Source organism: Astyanax mexicanus, chromosome 8 (genome assembly GCF_023375975.1).
Source record: "Astyanax mexicanus isolate ESR-SI-001 chromosome 8, AstMex3_surface, whole genome shotgun sequence".
Classification (NCBI taxonomy): Eukaryota; Metazoa; Chordata; class Actinopteri; order Characiformes; family Acestrorhamphidae; genus Astyanax; species Astyanax mexicanus.
In genome coordinates, this window is record NC_064415.1 from 52,682,852 (window position 1) to 52,704,340 (window position 21,489).

General features: G+C 39.4%; 1 protein-coding gene across 1 annotated transcript in view; it reads left to right on the forward strand.

Annotated features, from left to right (window-relative positions):
• clstn2a (calsyntenin 2a) overlaps positions 1-21,489 on the forward strand; it is a 384,778-nt gene that overhangs the window by 256,221 nt on the left and 107,068 nt on the right. The window contains exons 4-5 of the mRNA XM_022677952.2: positions 7,878-8,086; positions 18,517-18,666. Coding sequence (XP_022533673.2) covers positions 7,878-8,086; positions 18,517-18,666 — 359 coding nt within the window. The remainder of the gene's footprint in view (positions 1-7,877; positions 8,087-18,516; positions 18,667-21,489) is intronic.

Here is a 21,489-nt window from a genome sequence, read left to right on the forward strand (position 1 = left end):
TCTAAAATACCTCGCGGGCCGCTCCAAAAAAGGAAACGGGCCGCAAATGGCCCGCGGGCAGTAGTTTGGACACCCCTGTTTTAAACAAACCCATAATACTTGGTTAGTGAGGCTGGTAACTCAGATAAACTTATCCTGTGCAACAGAGGTACTCTTGGCCTTCCTTTCCTAAGGTGGTCCTGATGAGAGCCAGTTTCATCATACCATTTTTTAAAATATAATTTTAAAAAGCTGTTTATCCCCCATCACAAAAGGAGGGTGAAGACAAGCACATGCCTACTTCGATACATGTGAAGTCATCCACTTTCTCTTTTAGAACTAAAAAAAAACGCTTTGATTAGGTTCATTTCGATACATCAGCTCACAGATGCCTTTTGCCGATCGACATCACCCTTTGGAGTGATGAGGGGAAAGAGCACCATCTACCCACCTAGAAAGAGCAAGGCCAATTGTGCTCTCTCAGGGCTCCGGTAGCTGATGGCCAGCCGCATGAATTGGGATTCAAACCAGCGATCTCCCAATCATAGTGGCAGCGCTTTAGATCACCGGACCAGTTGGTGCCTATCATAGAATGTTTTATGGTTACTGGGACTGCACTTGAGGAGACTTTTTAAAGTTCTTGAAATGATTCCATTTGTTTTATCCAGTTTTTTTTTTATCCAATTGATGTTTTATCCAATTGATTTATCGTTTTATGAAGATAAAACGATAAATCAAATTATTTAAAATAATTTATTGTTTTATCTTCATTTCTTGAAGTCAGAATTTTTTTTGCTTATTATTTTTGTAACTTATTATTGTTATTTTTTTTTACTTATTATCTTTATTTATTTGATAAGTTCTTGCCATAATATGGATTAGAACAAAGAGTTTCTTTGGAGATTGCAGATTTCAAGTGCCCACACTTCCAAAAGTACCAATTGCTCTTTTATAATATTATTATGTTCTAAGACAGTGATTTTTGGGTTTTGAACTGAATTATCAAAATAAAGCAATTTTTGAGAAGCACTAGTATATAAAATTTACTTGAGCCCACCAAACCTGGCTCACCGTATGCTGTCATGAGATGTCACGACATTTTTTTTTTTCCTTTCTCAGTATTATGCAGTTTAAATACTGTTTCTATTACAGTAACTGTCATGGCGGACGCTTATGTAAAAGAGCTGTGCATAGCAGCAGGGCGGAAATAATAAGCGTTTCTAATAATACTGTATATCTGGAGGTTAATGTGAGTGACAATGAATGGAAGCTAATTGAAAGCACTTAACACTTTTGAGCGAGGCTCTATTAATGTACACAGTATATCATTTTCTCCTCAGTGCTCCACCAGCAGTACCACACCCCCACGTACATCATTAAAGCTGTGAAGTTTACTCTGGGGTTTTAGCGGGAAATGACTCACCTGAGCCGACTAACTGAACCCGCCGGTGTAACTTTTAAGGCTGACTTTAAGAGGAAACCTAATAAATAAAGTCGGAGCGTCTCCCGAGGCAGTGGGTTCTAGCAACATTTGATGTTTTACGGCGCTCTGTGATACAGCATGTAAGTCCGCCGGGTATGCAAATGAGGGCTGTTCTTTCATCCCGGGTTTAATATGTAAAGCGCATTTCTACACGTATCGCGCTTCATGAGGCTGGTGGGTTACACTCAGCGTTCAGGTAGAAAAACGTAAGGAAATGTATTCCGCTTTCCGTTACATCAAAGAGCGTTGGAGTAATCTAGACGGAGATGAAGGACATGTGACATCTTCTAAAAGCTTCAGTTTGCTTTTAGGCAAGTACTGTTGTAGTTTTTTTAACTCATGTAAATGATGCTTTTATAGGTACTCACTAATGTAGAACAGGTCATAATCAAACACATTTAAGTTACGGCTAAATCATTTTAAAAATGGCAATTTATGTGACTAACAAAGCATTTTACTTTATTTATTTCTATTTTTTAAACTATTTTGAAAATGCACACATCAGGTAAAAATAGCTCAAACCCAAATCTAGAGTTTGGCTGGAAAAATAGTTACAAGGGTGTAAAAATGATTAATATTAGTTATACAGCTCTGAAAAAATAGAAATAAAAATTAAGAGACCACCTCAGTTTCTGAATCATTTTCTCTGATTTAGCTATTTATAGGTTTATGTTTGAGTGAAATGAACATTGTTGTTTTTATTCGATAAACTACAGACAACATTTCACCCAAATTCCAAATAAAAATGATGTCATTTAGAGCATTTATTTGCAGAAAATGAGAAATGGCTGAAATAACAATATAAATGCAGAGCTTTCAGACCTCAAATAATGCAAAGAAGACAAGTTCATATTCATAAAGTTTTAAGAGTTCAAAAATCAATTAATATTTGCTGGAATAACCCTGGTTTTTAATCACAGTTTTCATGCATCTTGTCATGTTCTCCTCCACCAGTCTTACACACTGCTTTTGGATCAATTGACTGCAGTTCAATTTGGTTTGATGGCTTGTGATCATCCATCTTCCACTTGATTATATTCCAGAGGTTTTTAATTAGGTAAAATCAAGGAAAAACATCTTCATTAAGTGGTCTTTTATTATTTTTTTTCCATGGCTGTAAATTTAAAGTTGTTATCTTTACTTGACTCATCATAATTAATCTCATCACTTTTTTAATAAATCGTAAACTGCTGTGTCACTAATTGCAGATGTTTATTATAGAGGGAAAAATCAACTGACTTCATATAGGAATTTGAAAATGGACAGCCAAAATATGGCATCATTGATTTAGTCAATATTTCTCTGATCACTAACTAAATGCCCCTCTCGAGAGTACATCACTCAGCCCATTACTGTGAGTTTCTCAACAATAACCAGATACCCCTTCCAAAAAGTACATCACTCAGGCCAGTACAGTAAGTATCAGATTACTAACAGGTTAACCCTCTCAAGAGTACATCACTCATCCCAGTACAGTGAGTATCTGAAAACAAACGGTATACCCTTCTACAAAGTACAACGCTTAGCCCAGTACAATATCAGAATGCTAACTGGATACCCCTCTCGAAACTACATCACTCAGCCGAGTACAGTATCAGAACACTAACTAGATACCACTTTTGAGAGTACATCACTCAGCACAGTACGGTGAGTATCAGAACACTAACCAAATACCCCTACAAAGAGTATATCACTCAGCCCAGTACAGTGAGTATCTGAACACTAACCGAATACCCCTTCCAAGAGTACATCACTTATTACAGTTTCAGGGTGAGTTTCAGATAGAATAAATAGAATAAAACTCCCTGAAGCAGACAAACATGAATCTATTGCCACCATGTCTAATGCCAGGGGTGGCCTAGATGGATATAAAGCCCTGCAGCATGAATCTGAGTAATGGAATTCTTCCTAAAATGGACTTACCTACAGTATTTGCTCACTGACACCCAATTTCAGTTTAACATTTACTTTTAAAAATGATCCCTTGTATCCTTTTGCAGCAAAGCTGCCACTCTGTATAGCCCACGTAGACCACCCACTGTGCACACAGCAGCGACTCTCTACTCTGGTCCCCAATAAATATTTGTTTTGTATAATGGTAAAGTAGCTATAAAAAAAGAAGATTTCTATAAGGATTTTTTTTTTTTACCCGCCTTAACAGATTTAAGCTCTCAAATAACTTTTATCAAAGTCTGAGATCTTAAAAAAAAGTTGTTAATGTTATGGATTCTTCAGTTATCATCAAAAAAGAGCAGGTAATACAGATGATTTCCTTTATTCCTATAAGAAAAGGTTATTTACCAGTCTAAGCCTACATTCACACTGGAAGTAAAAGTGAACACAAACCCCTCAAAAAGGGAATCAATTTAATGTTCTGATACTTACTGTACTAAACTGAATGATGTACTCTTAAAAGGGATATCCAGTTAGTGTTATGATACTCATTGGACTTGGCTGAGTGACAGACTCTTGAGACGGGTATCTTGTTAGTGTTCTGATACTCACTGTACAGTGATGAGTGATGCACTCTTAAGAGGGGTATCTTACTAGGGTCATGGCTTCTTCAGAGTCATCATCAGAAAAGGGCCGGTGATGCAGGAGATGCAAATTTCATTTATTCCTATAAGAAAATGTTCTTTTCCAGTCTAAGACACACTAAGACACAAATTCACACTGCAGGTAAAAGTGAATGGTAACTTCTTGAGAGAGTTATTCGGTTAGTGTTCTGACACTCATTGTACTGGCCTGAGTGGTTTACTCTTAAGAGGGGTATCTGGTTAGTGTTCTGATACTGTAATGAGCTGAGTGATGGACTCTTGAGATAACTATCAGGTTAGTGTTTTGATACTCACTGTAACGGGCTGAGTCGTGGACTCTTGAGAGAGGTATCTAGTTAGTGTTCTGATACTCACTGTACTGGGCTGAGGATGTACTCTTGAGAGTGTATGTGGTGAGTGTTCTGATACTTACTGTAATGGGCTGATTTTAGTGTGATTGAAAGGGAAATACAGTTAGTGTTCTGATACTCACTGTACTAGACTGAGTGATGTACTCTTAAGAGGGGTATCAGGTTAGTGTTTTGATACTGTATTGGCGTGAGTAGTGGATCATTCCTGAGAGGGGTGTCAGGTACGTTTTCTGATCTTTATTGTGCTGTGCTGAATGATGGACCCCTGAGAGGGGTATCCAGTTACCGTATCTACCTATACCTACCATAAAGCAACATAGTTTTTTATTACATACGTAATAAATGCGTTATATATGATGTTTAAAGCTGTTATAAGCTGTTGCGCTGTGTGTTGTTATAATTGCACTCTGTGGACAGGCAGTGCTGCTGTTTGTGCTCACTTTTTTCGAGTGAGTGCTGAGTGCTGTGTAGTTTTTTGGAAGTTAAGGGTTTTCCACCTCATGAACTGTATTTTCTCTTTCGCTCTTTCTCACACACACACACACATACACATACACACACACACACACACAAACACACACAAACACACACTCCCTCTCATACTCTCATTTTGCTCCTGGTCATGCCCTGTGCTTAGCTTTGGCCTGCTCTGCAATGATGACCTATCAAGACTTTTACAAAGTTGCCGGGAGCCTGACATGTTCTCCAACAGACCCGACTGCAGCTGGAGCGGATTTCTGATGAAGTGCTACACAACACACACACACACTGCTCCAGCACTCACACACACACTCACAGAGAGAGAGAGAGAGAGAGAGAGAGAGAGGGAGAGATGGGTAGCGTGAATTTGATTGCATTGGGAATCAGTGGTGTCTTGGCACAGTTCCTGTTTTCTCCCCAATTTAGTCATTTACAATTCCCACCCTCTGGCAATATAGCCAAAACCTAAATGGTTGTTCTCAGTAGTACACTGCCTTACATGGACAAAAGTATTGGGACACCTGTTTATTCATTGTTTTCTTTGAAATCAGGAGTATTAAAAATAGAGTTTATTCTGCATTTGTTGAAGAAACTGTCCATTCTGTCCAGGGAAGGCTAGACTAGCTTTTTAGACTTTAAAGGTGACTTTAGAGGTGCTTTATTGTGAATATTTGATTGTATTCGTTGACAGAAAGAGTGTTAGTGAGGTCAGGATACTCAATGATCACCACCGCAACACATCTGAAACATATTAAGTCCTATCGTACACAGGTAGCGATGTTCTTTGCTATTTTACACCCTGTCCACAGTCTATTTTTTTTTACTGATTGCGCTCATTCCGTTAAAATAGCGTTAGAGTTTAAGAGGAATAAGTCGACACAGATGGGCGTGTTGGTCTGGAAGTGAGGTGTGTTCAGGTAAATATCTGGCGTGCTGCTATCTTGCCGGTGGAAAAATACAGGTGCGCCACTGACTGGGGGAGTGGATTCCTGAGAGGGGTATCTGGTTAGTGTTCTGATACTCTGATACTATAATGGACTGAGAGATGGACTCTCGAGGGAAGGATCCAGTTACCATGCCTATAGTGTTAATGAGGTCAGGATACTCAATGATCACCACATAATAAACATATTGAGCCCTATTGTTCACCATTGCAATGCTCATTATCGCTATCTAACACCTTGTCAATCGTCTATTTTTACGTCTTGCTCCCATTCCGTGAAAATAGCTTAAAAAAAAATAAATAGAGTTTAGGAATAAATCTGCACTGATGGTCGTGTTGGTCTGGAAGTGAGGTGTGTTCAGGTAAATATCTGGCTTGCTGCTATCTTGCCGGTGGGAAATACAGGTACGCCACTGACTGGGCGAGTGGATTCCTGAGAGGGGTATCTGGTTAGTGTTCTGATACTCTGATACTGTAATGGGCTGAGTGATGGACTCTCGAGGGGAGGATCCAGTTACAATGCCTACCTACAGTATATCTACCATAAAGCAATGTAATTGTTTATTAGATAAAATATAGTTACAAGCCCAACACTTATGCTTGTAATGCAACTGTAAATCAGTGCAGTTTAATGAAGATTTTCCATTAAAAAGAAATAAGCCTATGACTAGGCTTTATCCCTGTCTGGAAAACTGACCTATAGTCTATGTAAGACCCCACAAACAAATGTGTGTGTATGTGTGTGTGTGTCACAGCATAACACAGCACATTTTCAGGTTCTTCTAAATGCAAATTTCATTACCTCAATTTATCATAATTCATCAGGTTTCATTAACTTCGTTTGAAGTTGGAAAGACATACGACGGCATTAGGCATCATCATTTACCGTCAAACAAGGTGACCGGCGGACAGGGCGGGACTCAGTCCGACACCCCTCAGTTTGCTCCATCCCAGCTTGAAAGGCTGTATCGTGAAATGGAAGCGAGTGAAATGATGAATGCATTTTGCGTTATGTGCATCTGGGTGTAGTTAAATGTATTAATTATTATCATTAGTAATTTCTGGTGAGGCCATTTGAAGATTTATCATTGTCTGTATTTGCGTGCTGAGTGTAGAGTCAGTAAAAGCACTGATAGTGGGTGATAAATGAAATAACGCACCAGTGAGGAGATAAATGATCCTCTATAGATCCCTGCTGGGTTTTCTCATCGCCAGCCCAGCACTGTTTAAAACACTTTGTTTTTTTTTCTTTTGTTCTTTTAGCATGTTTTATTGCTATTTGAGTTTCTCCAAAAAGGTTTGGTTACGGCAGATAAAATATATGATGCTGTAAATAAATAAGTGAGCAAAAGATTAGATCATTTTTTATAAAATAATAAAGTCAAAGTAAAAAAAAAAAAAAAAAAACTGAACGGCTTGAACGACTTTTTGCACCAGGAGTAAAGCAGCATAAAGTTATCCAAAAGCAGTGTGTAAGACTGGTGGAGGAGAAAATGATGCCAAGATGCAGGAAAAATGTGATTAAAAACCACCAGGGTTATTCCACCAAATATTGATCTCTGAACTTTTACAACTTTATGAATATGAACTTGTTTTCTTTGCATTAATACATTCATTTTCAAATGTTTTTGGGAGCTGGGCCCTGATTTGAGTCACATCCTTTGTCTTTTGGGGATTAACTCAACTCAATATACTATTCAGAGTTGGTTCACTGGTTCGAATCCTGGTCATGCAGCTTGCCATCAGCTGCCAGAGACCCAAGAGAGCACAGTTGGTCTTGCTCTCTCTTGCTCTTTCCCCTCATCACTCTAAAGGGTGATGTCGATCAGCACAAGACATCTGTGAGCTGTTGTCTCAGAACTCGCTGCGCTTTCCTCCGAGTGCACTGTGATACTACTCGGAGATGCTGCAGTCACCCTGTGGTGATCACAATGAATCTCAATGTGTCTGCTTATGTAAAGCTTCATTATCTTCCTTCTTGTACATCTAACTGTATATTAAGGTCAGTTTTGTGTGACACATTTTTTTTGTAGCTCTTCTTCACCTGTGTCTCCTCTTTCTCCCTCCGTCTCTCTGCTGTGCAGGGCGGTGGTTCACATCCAGGTGGACGATGTGAACGAGTTCTCGCCGGTGTTCAGGGAGCCGGTGTACCGGGCCACGGTGACAGAGGGGAAGATTTACGACAGCATCCTGCAGGTGGAGGCCTGGGACCAGGACTGTTCGCCTCAGTACAGCCAGATCTGCAACTACGAGATCGTCACGCAGGACACGCCCTTCGCCATCGACCGCAATGGTACGGCTTAACACAGACACACACAGTTTTATACTCATTACATGTTTATTTTAACATTATGTGAAATTTAAAAAGGTTTCAGCACTCACGCACCTCATAAACAAAAAAATTATATTTAGTTAAATTATTTTTATTTTTTTTTATTTTACAAATTTACCAAACTGTGCAATAGTTAATGCTAATTGCCCCATGAACCTACAGTACCAGACAAAATGTACTCCTCTCATTCAATGTGTTTGCTTTTTTTTCCCAACATTTTAACATCTTTTTTGCACTATAAGGCACAGCAAATGTCTATTTTCTATTTTCTGGTCTATTTTCATACATAAGGCGCACTGGACTTATTTACTTAGTGTTCATTATGCGACACTAGTAAGGAACAGGGGTGTCACCAAGTTTTCCTTCTAGTTCATTAGGTCATTAGGTGGCGAGACCTGTAAAGATAAGCTAAGTAAACAAGTTAAGTAAACAAAGCGGTGGATGTGAATCTACACAGATTTCTCTCCTGAAAACTGTTTATTTGCGTGTGTAAAGCAATTTTTCCACTAAATTTCCACTAAAGCTTGAGCATTAGCATAAGTGGCTAACCGCTAGCAGTTAGTGACTAATGCTGGTCGACAGCGCTAGACTGAGGAACCCTAAGTGCCCCGGTTAGCCAGGGCGATATGAGCTAGTGGTTCATGCGCAAGCTACAGTCCGATAACACTCACCTCTGAACGGCCAAAGAGCTAGCAATTAGCGTGGTTAGCAGGTAATACTAATGCTTCTCCAGCAGTGCTAGCCGGGGTTACAGTCCGTAGCAGGCTACAGTCCGATAATACTCACCTCTGAACGGCCAAAGACCCAGCGTTTAACGTGTTTAGCGGCTAATGCTAATACTAATACTAATTCTAATGCTAATTCCGTATGTGTCCCTTAATTGTTTTCATGTCTTTGCTAATAGGAGTCTACAATGTAGAAAATACATGAAATAATGAAATAATAACAAGCATAGAATGAAAACAGTGAATGCAAACTTCTGACTGCTTTTTAAATTCTTTTCGTTGAAACTGAATAAAATACATTTAAAAAGGAATTCCAGAAATTCCGTCTGCCAAAAATGTTCTTTTCCATTTTCACATGCAATAAAGATATTTAATCATTCTATCATTCTCTTCTCTTCTCTTACCCATCCCACCCAACCCACTGCATAACCCGCGCAGCTCATTGAAATGAAATAGACAGACGAAATAATTTCCACGTCTTGCTTCACCTGCCATTCCTCTCTCCAGCGTTCCTGCTCTTCCTTCCAGAACAGCCGAGCTGATGGTGCTTTTTAGCCTGAATTTGCTTTGTTCCTCTCTTTCTCTCACACTCAGAAACGGTGTCTTATTACCCCGCAGAAGCAGGACTAGGTGCGATGGTTCACTGTCCGCGTAGCACGAGGCAGGACGAGCCCTCGTGTCTATTTCTCCGACAAATCTCTCTGATCAGAGGCACAGAGACGGGGCGTATCTGATCCTTTCAGATCCGATCATGTCAGATCAGACGCTTTTGAGTCCAGTGGGCTCTGGCTGCCCAGACGTCCTGTTCCGTCCCATCTGACAGGGTGGCAGCTGCTTCAGAAGCCTCCTGGCAGAGAGCTTTTTATGGGTCCGCCTCTGAGCGCCCATCAGGGTCTTCGCCAGGATGCTCAGTGCAACTGTCGTGGGCTTTGGCCAGCTTTAATAATTGGAGATGCATATATTTGATATGACAGCGATTCGATTTGATTTTGATCATTTAGGATATTGATTAAGATTATCTGCTTGTTTTATCCGAGTTTACCATATATTTTTTTCAGATTACAAGGCACACGATTTTCCCTACAAAAATCGTACCTTGTGTTCTCAGCTTAATTACTCAGGAATCCCTTCACACATCAACACAATACATATATGGTTAGAAAGGGCGAAACTTAATCTTTCTAGAAGTAAAGCATCAACAAGAAACCCATTGAGAAATCACCTAAATTGGATCTCCTTCCCCAACCAATATTATTTACCTTTAGTGCTTCAAACATATTTATATGATGTTTCAAACCAAATAATATCAGTAAATATCAGACTCAAAAGTGTCCACAGAAAAAGTGTGAAACTACCTGCTTTACTCAAACTAAAGCTAGGTATGGTGTGCGCACTACTTTATATAGTTTTTATTTTACTCGCACATTTTTGTTAAGTAGTTTTTTGCACTAAAAATATTTTTTATTTATTTAGACTAAAAAGTTTACATTTTTGTATATACAGTAGTTTTCTTTGTGTGTTCGGATTAAAGTACTGAAAGGCATAGGCTGCTCTGAGTGTCAGGTGGTTTTTAGTATCTACATGTATCCTAAAGATGTGATTATTGATTATCAAGAAAAATAACTCTGTCTGATGCTGTTTCTCCATGTATTTTATATAAGTAATATAAGTAATAATTAATAAGCCATGTAATGATCAAACTATCATCAATATTCTTATGCTTTCAACTCATATACACTCTAGTCTAACCATTTTTGAAAAGATATCTTAGGTGTGAATATATTTAAAAACTATACATTCAAAAATAAGTAAAAAAAAAACAGGCACTTGGTAAAATTTTGACCAAAACATGATCAGTTCCAGGAAAATATAACAATTCTGCTTCCTTTTACATTTTAAATGATTATATTTTTGAGCAGCCGTATGTCTTCTGGAGTAAAAGAGATCAGGGCATGTGACTGCCTGATATAATTACTGTGTTATAAGACCTGAAAAAGAGGAACTGACAAAAACGAAGAAAAAACACATCAAAACAGCCTAGAGTTCAAAGGGTTAAGCAACACTAGTAAGAGCGCCTACACCGAAGTGAGTAAGCGTGTCGCCATGTTTCCCTTCTAATGGAGAAGCTGGGAAAAGTGCCTAAGTAAACAAAACTGTAATTCCTAAAGTCAAAATAGCATTGGATGTTAATCTACACAGATTTGTCTCCTAAAACAAACTTTTATTTGGGTTAGTAAAGTCCTTACGTTTATTTTCAGTTAGCTTAGCTTTCTAATACTTTGTCTAAAGGTGTGTTTTCAGTAAAGTTTCTCCAGCACTAAGGCTAGGTGCAGCAGCATTATCACTGGCCGCTAAACGCAGCGCTATATTTACACTGATTCTCCATTAGACTGATATCTAATCTTTGATAATGCCTTCGTAGAACTTTTTTTGTCTCCCTTTTTGTTGTTCAGCCCCATCCAGGAACAATGCACTTTCACAACAGCATGATGCAGCCACCCCCATGCTTCACATTAGACACATGAAATTGTGTTTATAGAGAAAAGGACAGTGGTTGTTTTTTTTTGTTTGTTTGTTTTTGCCACAGACTGGGTTTTGAAATCCGTCTCATATTTTAGCTTAGTTACTGATGCTTTTGGCAAACTCTAGAAGTGTTTTGATGAATATTTAGTTTTTATTCAGTCATGGCTTTTTTTTTCTGTGCACATTTGGTAATTGTATTTTGGCTCAGAAACAGTCAGGCAAGCACTGAGGGGAGCACTGGGCCACCAGAGCAGGGCGCTTATATTGTGGTTGTTGTTTTAAACGTTTCTGCTGGGTGTTTGGCTCTATTATTTTCTGAGTATTAGAGGCCAGAGAGAGGTATTAATTACAGCAGACCTGCTGGCAGCTGGCAGGAGAGAGAGAGTGTTTTAGGGAGATGATAGAGGAATGAGAAAAATAGGAGTTTAGAGGGGAGTTTTTTTTTTTTTAATGCAGTTACAGTGTTTAGATTTTACTGCATTGGACTAAATGATGTTTTCTTAAGAGGGGTATCCAGTTATTGTTATGTTACTCACTGTACTGGACTGGAGTAATTCAGTTTTTGTTTTGTTATTCACTGTACTGGGCAGAATGATGTACTCTTAAGAGGGATAACTGGTTAGTGTTTTCATACTCGCTGTGATGGGCTGAGCAGTGGACTATTGAAAAGGGTATGTGGTTAGTATTCTGATACTCATTGTACTGTAGTGAGTGATGTACTTTCGAGAGGGGCATCTGGTTACTGTTTTCATATTTACTGTACTTGGCTGAAAGATGTACTCTTAAGAGTGGTATCCAGTTTGTTTTCGGATACTCATTGTACTTTGATAAGTTATGTACTCTTGAGAGGGGTATCCAGTTAGTGTTCTGAAACTCACCCTACTGGGTTGAGTGATGGACTCTCGAGAGTTTTATCCATTTAGTGTTCTAAAACTCACTGTACTTTACTTGGTAATTGACTTTTGAAAAGCGTACCCAGTTAGGGTTCTGATATTCATTGTACTGTAATGAGTGATGTACTCTTGAGAGGGATAACTGGTTAGTGTTCTGATACTCACTGTACGGGGTTGAGTGATAGACTCTCAAGAGTTGTATCCTGTTAGTGTTCTCATAATGTCTGTACTGGACTGAGTAATGGACTCTTCGAAAGCGTACCCAGTTAGTGTTCTGATATTCATTGTACTGTAATGAGTGATGTACTTTCGAGAGGGGAATCCAGTTAGTGCTCTGATTCTCACTGTACTGGGCTGAGTCATGTACTCTTGAGAGTGGGATCCAGTTCGTTTTCTGATACTCATTGTACTCTGAAAAGTTATGTACTCTTGAGAGAGGTATCCAGTTAATGTTCTGATACTCACTGTACTGGGTTGAGGGATGGACTCTCTAGAGTTTTATCCATTTAGTGTTCTGATACTCACTGTACTGTAATGAGTGATGTTCTCTTGAGAGTGGTATCCGGTTAGTGGTTTTAAAAGTATTTGCTCTGCTTCCTTCACGGGACACACTAGTATTACGGAAGAAACATCGGGCAGGTTCTCTCTGCTTTCAATCTGCTCTCTTAGCGGACATTTTAACACTAGATTTTACAGGGTTCTGCAGCCGTGATTGAAACCTCTACTGCCATTTAGTGGTCGAATGAATAATTGCATTGCCCTGTGACCTTGTGTAATGCATCACGTCACAAAATTGCACGTTTAGGCTAAAAATTAATCAAAACGATACGTAGCCTACATAAAATATTTATATCTTTATTAATTATTGTTGTTTTTTTTTTTAGTTAGGCCTGAGTTTATATTTATTACATTTCACTGTAATTATTGTTTAGTAAAGTATAAAGTATAAAGTATAAAGGATACTGAGAGAGAGAGAAAAGAGAGAGAGAAAGAAGTAATGTGATCCAAAATAATAAGGAAAGCTAGAAAAAGAGAGATATCAGGGGTGTTTTAGATTTAATTTACACTGTCAACACTATCGCGGTGTTGACGGGGTGTCTATATATGTGTGTGTGTGTGTGTGTGTGAGAGAGTTTCACAGGGTTTACACTGCGTGTGAAGGTAGTTATTAGTGCTCTTGCCAGTCCTTTAAAGAAGGGGGCTGTTAATCCAATCTTTGTTCTGTCACTCATTCCGCACACAGGTGTGTGTTGCACTCTAAAAAAAAAAAAAAAAGTGTGTGTAAATGGTTCACTTACACTTAAGTTCACAATCACTCTCTCTCTCTCTCTCTCTCTCTCTCTCATTAGCGCCGTTCCTCCCTCCGTCAGGCCTTATCTGGCGCGGCTCAGACAGCCGGCTTATAGATAACTTACCGCAGAAGAAGCTCTCCCTTATGAGGAGAAAAAAAGTGCCCGCGTTCAATCACCGCACCTGCCATTGGCACCTGTAATCAGCACTTAGAACCGAACTGGGAAGCAGATAAAGCAGCGCTTACAAGCGCAGGAGCACACTTACGCTCTCGCCGCTCTCGCCACTCTCGTCTAGCGCAGTCGCGCACAGTCGCGCATTCATTTCAAAGAAACAAACACGCTGAATATAATTACTGCCATGTGTGTCAACAGTGCGAGAAACGTCCAGCCAGGTGTACGTAAATTAAGACACTGCATAAAATCCTTTGTCTTTTTTAAACATATTAAAAGTCACAATATGTACGAAATAAGAGCAAGTTTCAAAACAATAAAGAGTGTTGTATATCCCGCTCACTAGATGTGTTCGATTTTCACAAAATTCACGTGTGTTTCCAGGTTGAGGACACTGAACTGTAGGTTCAATACCTACAAACGCAAGTCAAGATTAAACCTTTTACAGTTGCATGATACAATATAAGGCTGCAGGCCGAGTCCCATAGATCGGCACGGCGGTGCCAATATTACACATTATAGCACGAACCTCTACTGTGTTTTATTGCTATTTTTCTCCATATTTCATTAGAGTTCATTTGAGTTCAAGAGAATAAGAAAATGTGATCTGTTTGGTTTTAAAATAAACTCTCCGTGAGTTAAAATAGTTCCATTGCTGCTCTGTTTGTAGCTGCATCCTGATGTTGCTAGGTACCTATACATGGCGGAGTAATATATGGAGAGCTTCGGTTACAGTGCATTACAAGTAGATAATGGCACTCAGGTTCGGAATAACTGTTTTATATTTTTAACATTCAAAGCTGAACTGAGTCAGTATAAAATAAGACTTTTGGATTGTGTTGTATAGTTTTGAATGTTGTACTTAAGAGAGGATTATCTGATTAGTGATATGACACTCACTGTACTGAGCTGAGTGATGTACTCTCAAAAGGGGTATCCAGTTAGTGTGCTGATACTCACTTGGATGTACTTTTAAGGGGGGAGTCTTGTTAGTGTTCTGATACTTACTGTACTGGGCTGAGTGATATACTTTCAAGAGGGATATCTGGTTAGTGTTGTAATACTAATTGTTCTAGGCTGAGTGATGTACTGTTGAGAGTCGAATCCAGTTAGTGTTCTGATACTCACTGTAATGGGCTGAGTGATGTACTCTCAAAAGGTGTATCCAGTTAGAGTTCTGATACTCACTGCACCAGGCCGTACTCTGCAGAGAGATATCTGGTTAATGATATAATACTTACTGTACTTTCCTGAGTGATGTACTTTTCAAAAGGGTATCCAGTTAGTGGTGTTAAAAGTATTTGTCCTGCTTCCTTTATGGCACACAGTAGGGACAACTTTTTTAAGGTTGTGTTGTATATTTCTGTCGTTCTGGTTGCTGACAATGTAGGAATGTAGAATCGACCAGTGTTTGCTTGCTGGTTGCTAGTATATTGTCAGATGGTTACTGTGGTATTGTAGAGAGTTGACGTGGGTGTGGATAAGCAGTTCCAGTTCCAGTGACATAAAAATTGCTTAGCTGTTGCTAGTCATTTTATTTACAGCCTAGGTGGTTGCTAGTGTGTTGCCAGATGGTCACTGGGTTGTCGGCATTTAAGTGGTTGCTTAGCAAAAGCTAAGCGTTATGGTACTGGTTGCCTTGGTGATTGCTAGTGGTGGTGCTAGGGTCTGAAGAAAGGGCACAACACTGCTACCTAGTGGTCAGGGTTTAAACAACACCAAATGACAAAACCACTGTCTGACACCAATATTCACATGTAATTAAAGCTTGTAATTAAGATCATTGAAACTCGTAATACAAAATTAAAATATTATGATACTTAAATATATTGATATTTTCTTACACCACTACAGTCTCATTGGGTCAAAAAGGTAATAGTGTAATAGTTACAGTTTGTCACTTCTTTATATTGTAATAGAGACCATTGATTATCTCTTCTATTGTTCTAATACTAATTGTGCTAGGTTGAGTGATGTACTCTCGAAAGGGATATCTGGTTAGTGTTCTGATACTCACTGCACTGCGCTGAGTGATGTACTCTTGAAAGGGGTATCTGGTTAATGTTATGATGCTCACTGCCTTGGACTGAGTCATGTACTCTTGAGAGGGATATCCAGTTAGTGGTAATTAAAGTGTTTTCTCTGTTTCCTGTGAGATAACATTGTGTTGTATATTTCTGTCACACTAGTTGCTGCCAAGGTAGGGATTTAGAAATGACCAGCTGTTTTCTTGGTGGTTGCTAGTGTATTATGTACAGATGGTTACTGTGGTATTGTAGAGAGTTGACGTGGGTTTGGATAAGTAGTTCCAGTTTAGTTAGCTGTTGCTAGTCATTTAATTGATAGCCTAGGTGGTTGCTAGTGTGTTGCCAGATGGTCGCTGGGTTGTCAGCATTTAAGTGGTTGCTTAGCAAATGCTAAGCGTTATGGTACTGGTTGCCTTGGTGATTGCTAGTGGTGGTGCTAGGGTCTGAAGAAAGAGCACAACACTGCCATCTAGTGGTTTGGGGTTTAAACAACACCAAATGAACCACTGTCAGACACAATAAAAAACTGATACTGTGTTTTTTAAAATCCAAAAATATATAGATATTGTAATACTTCAATATATTGTTATTTTCTTACACCCCCCTACACTCTTATTGGGTCATAAATGTAGTAGTTTAATAGTTACAGTTTGTCACTTCTTTAAATTGTAATAGAGTCCATTATTTTTAATGTATCATATGCACTCTATTACAACTATTCTACCAGTACACCCACTGTGGGGTGTTATGGTGTGCTCACGCAGTCAGTTCCACCCACAGACATACATACACACATACATACAGAAAAAAAAGAGAGAGAGACACACCTCTCCCAAAGCTCTGTCAACACTTTTTTTTTCTATTCCCCCTCCAAGGCCCACATTAGCAGCTCGGTTGCTGCCATGAGTGCGGTGCGGGTTCTGCCAGCTCGGAGTAGGTGACCTCTATTCCTCCCTTCTGTCTCCTTGACAGCATGGCTGGGGCTCATTGAAATGCAGCCAGGCGGGTAAAAATAGCCATGAGCCAATAGACGTGGGAGGGCATGGAATCACTGGCTGTTACCTGCAGCCCCGTCTGCACTCGTCACCACAGAGCCATGTCCCAGCTGCCAGCGGCGCCCAGACAATTGCACCAAATGGGCTTGTTTAGGAGTTATTAGAGCTGCACTGGGATCCTTAGGTATTGAGATATGCTTCGGCTGAGACATCTCCAGCAATAACAACAACAACAACAACTGGGAACCCGTAAGACACACAGCACTGCAGTTTTGCCCCGGGTTCCAGCTAAAGTAACAGTAACCCACAGTCAAAAAATTGCTATATGTATAAAGTAATGTACAATATATTTTTCATATTATATTGTGCACTGGATTATAAGGCGCATTATCAATCAATAAAAGTCTATTTTATGGTCTATTTGGGTGAATAAAGCGCTTCCGTTTTTTTGCAATAAGTAAGCTTACATTTCCAAATTTCCACTAAGGCTGGGTGAAGCAGCATTAGCTGCTCACGCCACCCTACAGCACAACACGTATCTTGTTTTAAGATGGTAAACATGCAGGCTACAGGCCGATAATACTCACCTCTAAACTGAGAAAGAGCTAGCATTTAGTGCGGTTAGCGGCTAATGCTGCTCCAGCAGTGCTACCTGCAGGTCTCAGTGCTGGAGAACTAACGTGAAACTCTTGTATAATGCTTTAGCACTTTAGCAGAGTGGCTTTGCTGCTCCTTACAACCTGACTGGTAAAATTTGTAGATAAGGGACACAGATACTGATATTTACGAAAATTAAGGGATTTTAAGTAGGCTTTATAGAGGCAAAAATAAGATACGATATGCAGATGTTAATTATGGTGTTTCTCATTGATTGTGATGCAAGCCCTTGTGCTTGCTTGGGTCGTTCTGGCTGCTTGGTTTAGTTGCTACTAAAATGATACAGAAATAACTAATAAGCTGGTTGGTTAAAAGGGCGTGTTATTATCATTAATATGATAATACCTGATTTGGGATAAAAAAATCTAGTACTAGGCGGGATACGGGTTCATCAGCTAACACTAGCCAACTAGCATAACAAGCTAATTTACTGAAGTAATTGATACTCAACTCTGTGGAGTCAAACGATCCATCCTGCCTGGAGGAAAATGAGAACAGCACCTTATCTGAGGAGCTCCTGTTGTTGTTCCTCATTAAATAAGTGTTCTTATCTGAGTAAAATAGAAAAACAACAGCAAACAGCAATTATTCACTCAGAAAAGAGACAAATGGAATTACACAATCGGTCCACAGCTTTCCTCTCGTTCCCCAGACGAGCCCAAAAATGGTCTTGAGTGTGTTACGTGAATAACCAGGTGGATGTAGCTTGTGCACATGTGTTACTAATCGACATGGACTGCCTTTACAGGTCTTCACATGGCTTCCAAACAGGAGGTCTATTTGCATATTGGGGTGTCCCCACCACCTTCCTTTTCAATTACTGTCAGTGTGTAGTCACTCCCCCAAACTACTTTGTCTTAGTAGTATTCTTTGTATTTCTGTTATAAAGGTTAAATGTTTGGCCACAGTGTTGTTGGCTGTAAGAGCAAGTAACCATTTTTTGGTGTTGATAAGTATGACTATGCTGTTTTAAAATGCCAAAAAGAAAAAAAAAATGGAATTATACAATGTAGCACAAACCGTAAAACAGTTAAACACCCTACTGAATCAGCATTACACAGAATTAGCATTACCTCACCACTTATCTCTTTCTTATTTTTTTTTAAAGGCAACATCCGCAACACAGAGCGACTGAGTTTCGACAAGCAGCAGCACTACAAAATCCTGGTGACGGCCTACGACTGCGGCCAGAAGAGGGCGTCGGAGAGCGTGCCCGTCCACATCGACGTCAAGCCTGTGTGCAAGCCCGGCTGGCAGGGTCAGTGGCCTTTTCTTTTCTTTTTTTTTGCTGTTGTTAGAGCACAGCCTTGTGCTGCTGAGGGAATTTTTGAGAACCTTGAGAACTAAATGCAGACATCCTGCAGATTTAAAGACCTATAGAACATACAGCAGAGAAAAGCAAGTAATGATGCAACAGAGGGTAAAATATGAGAGAGATTTTATTATGTAATTAATCAGGTTCATATTGACATATTTTTATTTTTACTATATCTGTTCCATTAGTAACTTTTTTTTATTTTATACGTAAATGAAATTCCTTATCCTTCAGATACCCTTACTTTTGCTTGGTGTGCATTTTTAATTTCTTTTATGTATTTGGGATTGGGAGTTGGACCAAGCAAGTATAAAAACTTTGTCTTTGTATAGAAAGTCATTTTACAATGTTTTCAAATGGGAACAGTAACATTTAAAAATAATCTTTGCCAAATGAGATAAAAAAGACCAAAAACAGTCCAAAAAAACAACAGTCAGCACTTTTCCACCTAAAGAACTCTGGTCCTTGAACCAGTTCCCTTCAGGCTTATAGGAACCGTGGTATTTTCAGCCAGTTTTGGTGGAACCGTCAAAACCTCACATTATACGTCATCAAAAGAGGGTGTTGCACAGCGGTGGTCTTGGTTTGCTCTGAAGAACCTAGTGTTCTTTGGTTTCCACTGTGAACAAATGTTCCTGGTTCCAGAACCTACTTTTGTTGGTGGAAACATGGCAAATGGTTCAAAATTAGATTCGCAAACCAGAACAACGCCGCTTCTACATTGAAGGAAAAACACTAAGTAGGTAAATTAACTAGTTTCAAACATAAAATTGGGTTAGAAACTTTACCTGGCCCATGTTTCTGTCTAGACTGGCTGTAGAAACCTTTGACTGGGATTCCCACCATCAGCATGTCCAATCAATTGAGGCCAAAGGGTCAATGCTTTAAACAATTAAGGATCATGCTGCAGAAAAGCAACAATTATAGCTTATAAAACGACAGTCTATTTTGTGAGTTATGGCAACTGATGTTTGTTGAAATAAGGAGTATCCGGTTAGTGGTGATAAATAAAGTCTTTATTCTTTTCTTCTGTGAGATGCACTAGTCTTACACATTCTACAAACATTTTGAGCCAGAAACGGTAATAAAACAAGTACTGACTGTTAATAAGTGAGTGGCTACAGTTGTGCATGATCCCCAGAGTTCCATCTAGAGGCTAAATGAGGAACTGCAGCTCAGGTTTCTGTGACTAAGGTGCTGTAATCCTTAATGAAGTTAGAGTAATATCAGTCGAACTGATATTATTGGTGGAAATTGTCCAAAACTGATACATAGGTAATGGATGTTTCCCTCTCTAATTAGCACAGACATCACATTAGCCTTTAGCATGAAATACCAGCTCTGAAAAAAATCCAGAGCAGTCTGTTCTTTTGCTCCCCTCGTGTTCCGAGACTCAGCTCCACAATTTTCTGCAGCAGGCGCCTTTAGTGATCTTAACTACAGAGATTGATGCCTCTGAACTCTCACTTTCTCAGCAGGAGGCTGCTTTGCCACTCTCTCAGTCTCAGTCTCTCTCTCTCTCTCTTTTCTTCACTTCTGCACTTTTCTCTTCAAGTCGGCGGATGCGATTAGCTCGACTTCTCACTGACACTCCCTGACCTCACAACTCAGCCACTCAATTGCTGGCCACTGTCCGCTGACCCTTTGCCATTCCCAGTGCTTGTTCACAGCGTGATTACTCTGAGGTCAATCTTAGAGAAGATTGCGAAGTTCTTAAGCTCTTAATTGTGACTTGGAAGCAATGCTTCCCACACTAGGAGGTTGAGCACTAGCGCATTCTTTCACCAATACATGTCAGTGATTGCCTTTTTTGATTTTTCCAACTGTAATAAATGCAGCATCAGTATGCAGCCAATACTGAAGAAATCTAAAGAAAGTGCCTGGTCTCCAGCTTTTATGTATCAGCCAACAGACACCTGTGCGACTCTGGGATCTTCCCACCCAGAAAGAGCATTGGCAATTGTGGAACATGGATTCAAGCTAACAATCTTTAGGCCATAGTATCAGTATCTGACTCTGCAGAGCCACTCAGATCCCTGGGAAATTTTAACAAGATGTTCAAGAGTCTTTGTCAGATTTAAGAAACATTTAATCACAAAACGAGAACATTTGTGAGGACCAGCACAGATTGGACAAAAAAGAGTAAAAAAAGAGTTAAACCCAAAGCTCTATGTAGACCACCGAAGATCTTTCACATCAAATTCATAAAACCATGTCTTTTTAGGCCTTTTTGTCTGAGAGACTTCTTTCCATGTAATTTTAACTTTTCTAAAATTTTACTCAAAATCTAATGTTAAATTAATCTAAAAGTATAGCTTGTAAAAATTTGATCTTTGCAAGATCTTTGTCATCTGTCAGCAATAATACTTTTTTAAATATATTTATTTATTTTATTTTCCCATTTTCTCCCCACTGTACACAGCCAATTATGCTCTTTCAGGGCTCCGGTAGCCAATGGCAGACTAAATGACCAGGTTTCGAACCGGTGATCTCCTGATAATAGTGGCTGCGCTTAGCCCGCAGGACCACTTGGAGCCCTTCTCAGCAACAGTTCAAACAATTCAGAAAATTTGTCAGTATCTGATCTGAGATCACCTATGTCCAAGACTTGCCTAACCAATCACAGTCTTTGTTCTATAAAGTCTTTATCCACAAAGTTAACCCAGATTACGAGCAAAACCTTCAGAATCTGTGGAACTTTGTGGAAACTTGAGTTTCTTTGCTATTTCACCCCTTTTTTATACTTATGGTCTCAAGAACATAATC